Raw genomic sequence first — 12,070 nt, forward strand, 5'->3', positions numbered from 1 at the left:
GAGTCGTACACGGGTGAACATAGAAGGCTGCAAGGCTGACGCGGACCTCGCGTTTCTGCTGATGCGATTGTAAGTAACATTGTAGGGTTTCCCTCACGCTACCGCCTCGCCGACATTCCAAAAAAATAATAATAAAAAAATAAAACTAACTCGATATGCACCCCGCTCCGCTCAGCCGGTCAGCGGTGCAAAGTTTGTCTCCCCCCCGCTCCGCTCCGCCGGTCAGCGGCGCAAAGTTTGTCTTCCCACCCCCACCCGCTCCGCCGGTCGTCCCAAATTCCTAGGGGAAACACTGCATTGGAATGGTTTCTCTCTCTCTGTGTGCATGTTCATACATTCACTGTGTTAGTCATTGTTTGTACTGCCGTTTTTTTCCACTTTTCGTTGCGTTCGCCTGTCTGCTAAGCTCAAAACAACCGCGCCTGGCTTGACGGACAAACCAGGAGAACAGCTGAGCATCTTTACGACAGTGCACTTTTACTTTCGCCCTCTGGGGGGAGCCTCGCTGGAAAATCAACCCCGGTTGCATAGTATACCTTTAACTCCGACGTCATAAGGTGATGGAAACGCACATGGATGACGCGAGTCAGATCCGGGCAGACAGCCTTCTGAAATTGAACTACAAAGTGCGCATTCTCTTCTCCCCGGACAATGATGTGTCATGTCACGCAAAGGATTGTGGGATACCTTATGGCTCCTTAGCACCTATGCTAAACTAGCCATGTGAGGAAAGATATAGTCTCCTTTTCCTACCTCCTTCCTCACTGACTGCACTATTCGGACAGCACTTATCATGGCGCCCGCTGACGCACTTCCGCTTTGGCTAAAGAGTCCTTACTCAATAAGGGTATTGGGATGGACCCTGAGATCCAGGCCGTCTCGTCCAACATCAGTGTCTGACCTCACAAATGTGCTTCTGGAAGAATGGTCACAAATTCCCACCTAAACTCTCTAAATTAAAACCTTGTGGACGGCCTTCCCAGAAGAGTTGAAGCTGCTATGGCTGCAAGGGGAGGACTAATTGAACCCTGTGGATTAAGGAATGGGGATGTCACTCAGATTCGTGTGCAAACTTTCCACAATAGGCGTCCTTGTCTAGTGTCTCGTTTCCATGTGCGCCTTTATTTTGAAGTCGGGCTCGGAGCGCATCCCGGAAGCTCGCCTGCCTGCGCTGCCTGTTGTAGCCCGGCTCAGGCTGCTGCTGCTGGGGACGAGGAAAGCCCTGGCTGTGATGCCGCTGGATGATGGCTGCTTTCGGAATCTTAAGTTACGAACACCGGCCTTTAAAGCGGCAACGCCTCGGCCCCCCAGACGTCTACCCCCAGGATCCGAAGCAAAAAGAGGTAAAAGGAAAAAAAAAAAAAAAAAACATTCGCCATGTGGAATGGGAAAGCCCAGTTGCGATGTTTTGGTGGAGGAAAAAAATGCTACAGCTAGCTTGCTAGCTAGCTAACAAGCTAGCCCGTTTAGCAGCCCTGCAGACGCTTCGGGCCTCACAGTAACAATGAGCCGCAGCAGCTCCAGGATGGCAGCTTGTTAACCAGCTCTGTCCGGCTTAAGTTTGGAGGAAAAAAACAAAAAAAAAACAAGCCGCTGCTTTCACCACTCGGTTCGCCGAGCTAGCTGCTCGGCTAACATAAATTTGGCACAAACTGCTACGTTTCTCCCGTTTCCCCACCGCGAAACAGAAGACGTCGGAAATTTAAAACCTACGCGACTTGTTTTGTTTGTGTTATCTAACTGTCTGCCACACGACGACAGATAAAACCTGCGCTTTAAAAACAAATGGCCAGCGTTAATTTGTTTCCATGACAGGCTAAGCGATGCCATTGTTCTGACATTAGGCTGATGGAAATTTGCGCATTTAGCCTGGAAGGGGTTTTATGGCTCTATAATAAAAAATCGTTTACCAACCTTTAGCTCCCGAGTGCTTGTGGTTTTATTCATCGGTTGTTTGTTTGTTTTGGCAAGGCGCGTCTCTTTCCTGTCTAGTTAGAGAGCGTCCCAAACATTTTAACATTATGTCCTGGTCAACCATCTGAAATAGAGAGAGATAAACCTACACAGTTCTGTCAAAATGTATTCCTCCCCCTTTGTAGGGTTTATTCTGTTTGGTTTCAGATAATGAAAGACAATAAATATATATAAAAAAAGTAAACTGGGTGTTGCTAAAAAAATGCAGTTTTCAGAAGCAAAAAGGGAACTAAAAGAGTACAATTTCTTGATATTAGTGTATTTTTTCCTTGATTTGAGCAGGTAAATAAGACTATAAGCCAATGGAATGAGTATTTTTACCCCCTAAATTAAAATTATTAGATATCCTGCACTTGAAATAAGACGATCGAGGTGCAAAAATCTCATTTGATTGGCAGATGGTCTTGTTTACCTGCTCAAATCGAGGACAAATGCATTCACTTCAAGGAAGCTTTATTTACTTTTAGTTCACTTTTTGCAGTGCTGTCCAAAACAATAGCATACTTTTTGTCAGAATCCTGTTCATTCAGGCACATTGAAGAGTTTTCCAGCGTTTATGGTCATGCAGCTGAGTGAGTTGTAAGTCTGAACTTTGACTAGGCCACTCCGAAGCCTTGATTTTTGTTCTGACCCGATCTGTGGTGGACTTGCTTATGGGGTTTTGGATCACTTTCCTTCTGCATAACTCAAGCGTGCTTGAACTTGAGGTTGTAAAGTGAACACCTGTGGTTCTCCTTCCGGATTCATGACTCCTGATTCATACTAAGTGGCTGTTCAAAGCAGCCCTCAGACCATCACAACAATCATGTTTAACCGTACGTGTTGCTTTTGCTGTTGTTGCTTTTCTTCTGCTGGTAGTTTTACGACATGCGTCATCTCAAAAGCTCCTCAGTACACAGAATATTATTCCCAAAATGTCTGGGTTGATTATTTTTCTGTTTTGGCCAATGTTCAAGTGGGCTTTTTGTACTTTTTGGTCTGCAATAGTTGCGAGGTTGGAGCTCTCCGTTGGGTGGCATTTTTGCCCGGACTCTTTCGTGTCGTTGAATAATGAACACTGGTGTTAACTGAGGTAAGTGAGGCATTTTGTGACCTTCTGGATGAGTCTGTGAGTTATTTTTGTGGATGCTGGCCACTACTGGGAAGGTGCACCGCTGTTCTATTTTCACTCTCGTTGTGGATAATGGCTCTTACTGTTCTTCGACGGAGTCCAAAGTCTTCAAAATGTCTTTGTGACCCTTTCCAGACTGACTGACATCAATTACTTTATCGTCTTTCCTGCAATCTCTGTAGCTCGGGGAATGATGAGCTAATTTTTTTTTTAAATATCTTTAAGCTTACTTCATTTTGTCTGAAAGGTTATTTTAAATTATTTCTTGATTCTACAGATCTGGTAGTAGTCAGGCTAGGGAAATTGAACAAAGGAACTGGTAAGATATAGTTAAATTATGATTTAACAAGGGGGTCACTGCTTAAAAAGTCATTTAATGTAGTGATGAGAGGAAAACTGAATCAGAAAATAATTATGACAATATGAATAATTCTTCAAGTGTAGAAAAAAATATGAACTCAGGAATCAAGATCTTTACAGTTGATAGTAGATGCTGTACCTCTAATTTTGCAAATGGCTTGAATCATTTGAAGCATGGACAAAATGAATAAAAAGCATTATTCTTTCATCGCCCATTAGGTTGACAGATCGGTATCAAAGGACAATGCTTTTGTAAAGCATCCTTCTTTTTACAATTGCAGTGTTTCAAATCCATACTTTTTGCTGGCTATATCTTTTGAGCTGGACTACATTTTTAGAAGAAAAGGTTTAATGCTGTTTGTTTGGCACCAAAACACATGAGAAGGGTACATCTGCAGACTGTAAATGAAAGTTCAAAGGTTTACGTGTTTTGTACCCCCATACATCGATTGATTCATTAATTTGGCCCTGTTTTTCATCTATTATTTCTATTTTCCCTTGTTTTCCATAATTCCGGTGTGCAAAGTTTTGGAAATTGTAATCCTATTTGTAATATAGGTGTGTGGAGCGGTAGCCTAGTAGGATTTTCTAGTTGAAATAGGAAAAGTGTCTTTCTGAAATCTTTTGCTGACTGATGTTCTGACTACATAATCCCGTTCTGGGGTAGAGTGGGAGTTGTGGGGTAGAGTGGGAGTTCTGGGGTAGAGTGGGAGTTCTGGGGTAGAGTGGGAGTGGTGCACAGAGCTCTGCATATAGCATTATAAGTGGAACAAAAAATAATTGCCCAAATAAATGTTTAAACAGGTCACCAGAAAGAAGGTGGTTGGGAAAATTGTTCAGATTTAGTCAGTGTAAACAACTATGTTGACACGATCATCCAATCACGTGTTTCGCTTCACTTCCATGACACCTTCCCTTAACTTAAAGATGTCTTCCCTAGTTGCAGGTATACCTGCTTGAGATGCATTTGCATCCTGAGAGATAATTTCTTTGGAAACAAACCTATTCGGGAGATTGGCTGAGAAAAGGTTGCTTGAATTTCAGTGTCCATCTAGCACCATTTAGTCTGGACCTTTACTTGGTATGCAGCCCCATATTATTGCTGGCTGTGAATTTTGCTGCTTTTGTTCTGGCAGTTATTTTGATGTCATTAGGATGCTACCCCAAAATAAATGTTCAAGCATCGTCTCTTCCCTTGAGCTCACTGTAAGATTCTCGGTGTGTTAGCCAGACATTAACCGGCCAACTAGATTATGTGTAGCACTCTACGTTCTGCACAATATCAATCTGGGCGTGCTCCCATCGAATCCGTTTGGGGAAATGAGCAAAACAATCCAAGCTCATTGGGCAAAGCAACACCTAGTGCCCGCTTACCAAAGTTTGATTTTAACCACGGTATCAAATTAAAACGTAAGCAGCACGCATCATGAGAAACCAACAGAAAATAAGCTAGTCAAGGCACTTCTCATTGGTTGAAGCCGAAGCTGTACAAGATGGATTCTCGCGTGTTCGTAAAAGCACAAATAGAGCAAGACTTCATCTTGAAGGTTAGCCAGACATGGGTGTGCACCATTGAGCTCTACAAAAGGGAGGGAATATCAAATATCTCAAAATGTCTGAAACTGTTCAAATTAATGTCCTACAAATAGTTTCCTACAAAAGTTGTCATTGCCAGATTATTCCCCCTTTAAAGCCTGATGCAGGTAATTGTGGGGAAACATCACATTTTTTTAAAAAGACGATCTTTTTTTGGGTGCTTTAAAAAAAAAAAAGTCAGGCTTTCAAATTCTCTTTGTATCATAATTGATACATTAGACCAAAAAATTCCTTATGTTTTCTGCATTTTGCTATAGGGTGTGTAAAATATATTCATTTTTATGTTGTAAATTGTATGTTCAGACAAAAAAAAAAAAAAATACTGACTTTGTTGAAGAGGTAGAGATCTTAGAAATATTTGTATCAAAAATTATACATTTGGAGCTAAAAGGTTATAGCATGTTCATACTATTTCACTTCGACTCACTCCAACCTACTTTTTCACTGGCTTTAATTTTGTTTTCCTCTGCCATAAATCACTCATCCATCCATCCATCCATCTGTCTCCATGTTAATTTACCCTTTCAAAGGACATTTGTAAACCTTTTTGATTCAACTGGCAGATCTCTTGCTGACGCCATGTTTCCTGTCACTCAGCCGGGTGCAGCAGCTCGTAAAGGACCGAAAGCGTTGCCTTTTAATCTGGAGACACATTTGCATAGTTTTACTTGTTTCAGAAGTTCAGATTTTAGGGTGCTGTCTTAATGTTTCCCTCAACACAGAATAATCCAATGACACAAAGTCAGTTACTAGTTTTTCAGCTAGGCTGTCTTACAAATGCCTGGCCTTCATTTGTTTGCTATAAATCAATTTCGTTTTTAAGAGTTTGGATTCGTTTTCTTTGTCAGTTTTTCATGCGGTTGCCATTTACATATTTTGATATTTTGTGTGTTCTTTTCTATTTATTGACACATGAATCTGATTATTGTGTGTGTGTGTTTCAGGATGAGTTGACTGCTCTGAATGTAAAGCAAGGATTTAACAACCAGCCTGCTGTGTCTGGTGATGAACATGGCAGTGCCAGAAATGTCAACTTTAACCCCTCAAAGGTGAGGTTGACTAATCAGTCCCGTCCAAGTCAGACATTTGATGATTTCAATGACTTGTCGTCATCAATTAATTATTTTTTTTAATTTACTGCTTTACAGATCAGCTCAAACTTCAGCAGCATCATCGCGGAGAAGCTGCGCTTCAACACGTTTCCGGATACAGGGAAGCGCAAACCGCAGGTCAACCAGAAGGATAATTTCTGGCTCGTCACGGCGAGGTCACAGAGCTCCATCAACAACTGGTTTACAGATTTAGCTGGAACTAAACCGCTCACACAGCTGGCTAAAAAGGTGAGAAACTGGAGAAGTCGTCTTTACTAGCTCCTATTTACTGGTGGTTACCTTCTCAAAAGACGTATGTATAAACATCATTAAACTATGTGGTCGAACAAGCCCTTCTATTTTTATCTGACATTTATCTAAATTGGACGTATGCATGTTCTTACAACCCAGAATGCTGCCTAATTATTCTAGTTTTAAGCCATTTAAACCCGGGTCTAAATATAGATGAATAGTATGACACAGCATGATGAGATAAAAAGAAGAGCTAATGAAGTCTGACAGTCAGTCTCCTGGCTGTCTAATTTGCCCTGCTTTACAAGGGAAATTCAAAGTTTTCCATATTTGGCCCATTTGTAACATTGATATAAAAATATATCCATCAAACATAGAAAAAGACAAAAATATTAATACTTTAGATAATACAGTCACTAAATAAATCTTGAATTTTCATGTTTAATTAATGGGCATCAATAATTTTGTTTGTGATTGATGCCACGTCAGTCTCTGAAATAAGGTTATAAACAATGTTTAAAACCCTTATAGTTGAGTTTCTTTTATTAGCGATTAGTAGGGTTGGGTACCTTTGACCGTATTTTGAAACCATGCGGTATCGACACCTGGTACCTGGGAATCTGTACTGGTACTTAACTGAACCTATTGTCAGTACTTTTATGTGTATGTGGTAATTAAATGTTAATTAATAAAATCTCAAAATTTCTCAATTTAACATATTTTCAATATATAAACTTGTTTGGATCTACAAATGAACCTTATCAGAGGCACATAGTGAACAAGGTGAATACAGGATTAACGCTGTGTGTAAACAAAATTCAGGGAATCATTTTAGTGCAACAGTTTCACAGAGGAAAACAATACATTAAAAACATTATATGCCGCTTTGTAAATCAGGCCGGGACAGATTTACAATGAGGAAACAGAGGCTTTCCTCTCGGCTCTCTTTTCTCTGACTACCGGCGAGGTTCAGGACGAGGCAGCTGTCCATCTGTCTGGGAGACGGAGCTTAGAGAAGCTTGTAGACTTGCCTAAACAATAACTCCAGAAAGATTGTCACTTTCACAGGAAGTCGCTAATAACAGAAGAAAGTCGCTAGCTTTTTCACTAGTCACTTTTTTTGAAAAAAGGATTGCTGGAAGGGTCTGACAAGTCGCCAAACATAGCGAGAAATTCACTAAACTGGCATCTCTGACCAGGTGCTTCCTCAGATTAGCATTTACGCACTTCGCCTAACAAATATTGCCGCAAGCGTAATCTGCAGCGCATTTTGGAAAGCAGAGACGGTTCTTTCTATCAGCCATGCTTTGACTGGACCAGCGGCTACTGACGTCATCACGCTCTTGTGCGTGCAATGCTGTGTTCAGTGTCATGGTACCAAAACATGGTACCGTTTGATTTTACGTGAATCGGTACCCGGTAGTACTGATGGGATTTGTCTGGTACCAAATTCAGTACCCATCCCTGGCAATTAGCATAGTTAGCAATAGAGATGCACCGATCTGATACCCGGATCGGATATCGACTCCGATATTGACCAATTAGCTGGTTCGGATGGTTGATGCCGATCCAGCATTCCGATCCAGTCATTTATTTATATTTCTTTATTTCATACACGGCAATACAGTTACGCTGCTCTAGTCACTTTTATGTTTGCAATGGCTGCTATGCAGAGCACACACAGTAGCTAGCAAATACTGAGCAACATGGAGCAAGTCCTGGAACGAGCCAAGTCTGTTATTTGGAAACATTTCAAACTTGATACGCCAACAAGTCCGACTGCAACATGCAGTATTTGCAGTACGTAAGTTGGGAGGGAGGATGATAAGGTTGGTAAATTCAACACCACAAGCTTAAATAGGCACCTCCAAAAGCACTACGCTAAAGAAAAGCTTTTTTATTTCAAGCCTGATAACTTCACTCACATGGCCAGCTACACAGTTTATTCATTCAACATTAGTATCGTATCGGGTATCGGACCGATACCCTTAGCCCAGGTATCGGTATAGGATTGGATCGCAAAAAGCTAAATCGGTGCATCTCTATTAAGCAAGTCAGAAGCAGCAGTTGTTGTGTGGAAATTCTAGACAAGGGCTTTTGGACAAAGAAACCCAAAACTATTCATACCCCCAGAGAGATTAAGATTCAAAATGATGTTCTACCAAAAAAATCTGATTAATTTAGCAACTCTTAACTATCAAAAACTATTTATACCTGTCTCAATAATCAACATCTTCCCGGCATTATAGCAGTTAAACTCTTTTTATAGTCCCTGACCATCGGTTTGCATGTTTCCACTGGTGTTTTGGCCATCGATCTTTGAGGATGAACTCTTAAAGGCATACTATGCAACATTTTTCAGTTAATTAATATGTTCCATACCGTTTTGGATGATTAAATGAGTCATTTCAGGTTGAACTAAGGTTTTCTCGGCCGCCCTGGTGGTCTGTGGGGGAAATACCGCACTTGCAATTGCAGGAGCAGTCGGCCCGCAGTCACAGGCTCAGTAGTCTCGTGTGCATCACGAGAGTCGGTCTTGCTTTACGGCGAGAACTGCTACACGCCCGCAGTGAAAGGTGTGCTCGTTGGTAGCGCAGTGGCGATATTTGTGCAGTTATCATGGCGGAACCAGCGAGAAAACAGCGAAAGCCCATGTTGGAGCAGGCAAGAAAGAGGAAATGGGCTCTGGACAGAGAGAGGAGTCGTACACGGGTGAACATAGAAGGCTGCAAGGCTGACTCGGACCTCGCGTTTCTGCTGATGCGATTGTAAGTAACATTGTAGGGTTTCCCTCACGCTACCGCCTCGCCGACATTCCAAAAAAATAATAATAAAAAAATAAAACTAACTCGATATGCGCGCCGCTCCGCTCAGCCGGTCAGCGGTGCAAAGTTTGTTTCCCCCCCCCCCCCCCGCTCCGCTCCGCTCAGCCGGTCAAATAAACATGCAAGCATATTGAGTTTTATTATTATTATTGTTATTATTATAATAATCTTTTTTTATGTTGGCGAGACGCTACCGCGGCGGCTGCGGCTTGGCGAGGCGGTGGCGGTAGCGTCTCGCCAACATAAAAAAAAAAAAAATAATAATAATAATAAAACTGGCGAGGCGGCGGCGGTCGCGGCTTGGCGAGGCGGCGGCGACCGCCTCGCCAAGATAGCGCTGCAAGAAGCTTGATGTTCATACCTTCACTGTGTTATTCATTGTTTGTACTGCCGTTTTTTCCACTTTTCGTTGCGTTCGCCTGTCTGCTAAGCTCAAAACAACCGAGCCTGGCTTGACGGAGGAACCAGAACAGCTGAGCATCTTTACGACAGTGCACTTTTACTTTCGCCCTCTGGGGGGAGCCTCGCTGGAAAATCAACCCCGGTTGCATAGTATACCTTTAAGTGCTCGAGGTGGAAATTCCCTCTCGCTTGACCCCAACCTTTAGCTCCCTCCACTCCGTCTCATCAGATTAAAATGAGCTTTTTGGCTGGGTCAATCCAAATCAATAATATCACTTCGAGTAAGATGTCACATGTTGTTAAAATCAAAACATTACTGTACTTTCTGCCTAAATCTGCCAGGCATAAGAATCATTTTTGGCTTAATTGTACGTTGTTTTTTTAAAAAAGGCTACCAGATTTTACAAAAGTGGCAATGTTGGAAAGCTTTGAAGGATAAAAGAAATCAATTCAGCTGTACTCTGTTTAAAAAATAAATAATCAAAAAGCGTTTCCAACATTGAGACTGTTTTCAACGTATGAGGAGAAATCCATCCTCTCCACCTGTTTTACCTACATGGAGTTCACCCACGGTTCCTGAATAGGTCTTTACAGCTAGTCCTGTTTCTCCGTTCCCAGTAATCTCCCACACACCCATTCAACATATTCTGTTTAGATTTTTTTTTTTTAACACCACAATCTGTTTTTGGTTTGCTGCCGAACCGGGTGACAGACCTTAAGGTTACAGATGCAGCCATAATCCAGAAAAGGGTAGTGCCTTTCTGTTATAGTAGCCGTTACTCCAGGGGCTCTAATTGTGTCAGAAAAGTGTTTTTAATGTGCTCATTAAAACACTTTTTTAATATTCTTTGTTTTCTGACTTTAAAATATAATTGCATTTTGTTTTTTTTTTGTTTTTTTGTGTACTTGGTCTGAGCTCAGTGGATGTTGTGTTGTCTACAGACCAAAATACAACCATACCACGAAGCTGCATGAAAAATCCAATTAGGATGAAATCTTTTATTGCTTCTGTGAAAATTTGTTTCTCGGCTTTTGTAGGAATTAATCTTATGCTAGAAAGATGGCTTAAACTGAGCTGTATTTTCCATTATTGAACAAAAGACTGTTTAAAATCGTTTTTTATTTGCTTTCTGTTCGTAAAAGCAAGTTTTTGTTCATCCTTTTTGATTGAATGGTCACAAATCTTCTGTGTTTGGAAAAGGAAACAACTTTTGTTGTGTTGATGTTTCTAACACTGGAAATAATTTATTTGTAGTGTTTTTGATTTTCTTTTCTCTCACCAAATGATTTTTAATTAAGCGTTTCTCAGAAGCGGACAGATTTTTTAAAAAAAAATTTTTTATTTAATTTTTTCTCCGACTTGCAGCTGAACAAACACATTGTTGTAGTTCTTTTGTTCACCCTATGATAAATTAAAACTGGCTTTAATGAGGATTTTCACAGATAAAAGTATTGTTGATCCGGGGGAAAAAAATGTTTTAGTTTATAACAAAATTAAACAATATTAATAGTGAAGTTATCCCTTCCGTTCCTCCGACTCTGTAATTCATGCGACGCTGCAAATTGTTTCAAATCTTTTTGAAAAATCAATTGCATAGAAAAAGGACAACGCAATTTCTTTTGAAACCAATCAAAGCAATTTAAGGTTTCAGGAGTTTCTGCTTTTTAATGAGAAATGTTAGATTTCCCTTCCTCTGTGTTGCTAATGCACGTGTAACGCCTCTCTTCCAGGTACCAATCTTTAGCAAAAAGGAGGAGGTTTTTGGATTCTTGGCCAAGTACTCTGTCCCCGTCATGCGTTCAGCGTGGATGATCAAGATGACCTGTGCATATCATGCAGCTATCACAGAAACTAAAGTCAAGAAGAGGCACGTGATTGATCCTTGTATTGGTAAGTAAGATAAAACCATGTAGTTTGGACCCTTTTTTTGTGGATTTAATGGCGTTTAATTTATCTGCACTTTTGAAATAAACGTCTGTTTGTTGTGTTTGTAGAATGGACCCAGATCATTACTAAATATCTCTTGGAGCAGCTGCAGAAGATCGCAGAGTTTTACCGACAGTTTCCTAGCCAGGGCTGCAGCTCCCCGCTTCCAGCCACGCCTGCAGACGTGGACACGGCCATGAAGCAGTGGGAGTACAACGAGAAACTCGCCATGTTCATGTTTCAGGTGAGATCAAACACAGACACTCAGTTTTTTTGGGTTTTTTATGGATTACTACAGAGCTATTTGTGATTATTTATTATTTGACCCTGTTTATTCTTGTTTTCTGTCCATTTTTTAATCAATGAATTAATAAAATTATTTGTAATAGCTAAATTAAATGATAAAACTTCAAAAATGTCTGCAGTTTAATTTTTAACTCTGTTGATAAAATAGGGCAGCATACATCAGTAACAAGCCTTAATAGGTATTAACAAGAACTATGCTAGAAAAAAAACAAAACACCAAATTTCT

General features: G+C 40.8%; 1 protein-coding gene across 11 annotated transcripts in view; it reads left to right on the plus strand.

Annotated features, from left to right (window-relative positions):
* The first annotated feature begins 1,171 nt into the window (after positions 1 to 1,171).
* Positions 1,172 to 12,070, plus strand: part of med12 (mediator complex subunit 12) — a 58,520-nt gene continuing 47,621 nt past the window's right edge. For 9 of the 11 annotated variants that reach the window (XM_036127586.1, XM_036127589.1, XM_036127590.1 and 6 more), the window contains exons 1-5: positions 1,173 to 1,343; positions 5,986 to 6,090; positions 6,190 to 6,381; positions 11,343 to 11,502; positions 11,607 to 11,782. In XM_036127586.1, coding sequence (XP_035983479.1) covers positions 1,242 to 1,343; positions 5,986 to 6,090; positions 6,190 to 6,381; positions 11,343 to 11,502; positions 11,607 to 11,782 — 735 coding nt within the window. In that variant the 5' untranslated portion in view covers positions 1,173 to 1,241. Of the gene's footprint in view, positions 1,344 to 5,985; positions 6,091 to 6,189; positions 6,382 to 11,342; positions 11,503 to 11,606; positions 11,783 to 12,070 lie in introns of all 11 variants that reach the window. The other 2 variants (XM_036127582.1, XM_036127583.1) reach the window with 1 other exon arrangement.

This window comes from Fundulus heteroclitus, chromosome 23 (genome assembly GCF_011125445.2).
Source record: "Fundulus heteroclitus isolate FHET01 chromosome 23, MU-UCD_Fhet_4.1, whole genome shotgun sequence".
In the NCBI taxonomy this organism is placed as follows: Eukaryota; Metazoa; Chordata; class Actinopteri; order Cyprinodontiformes; family Fundulidae; genus Fundulus; species Fundulus heteroclitus.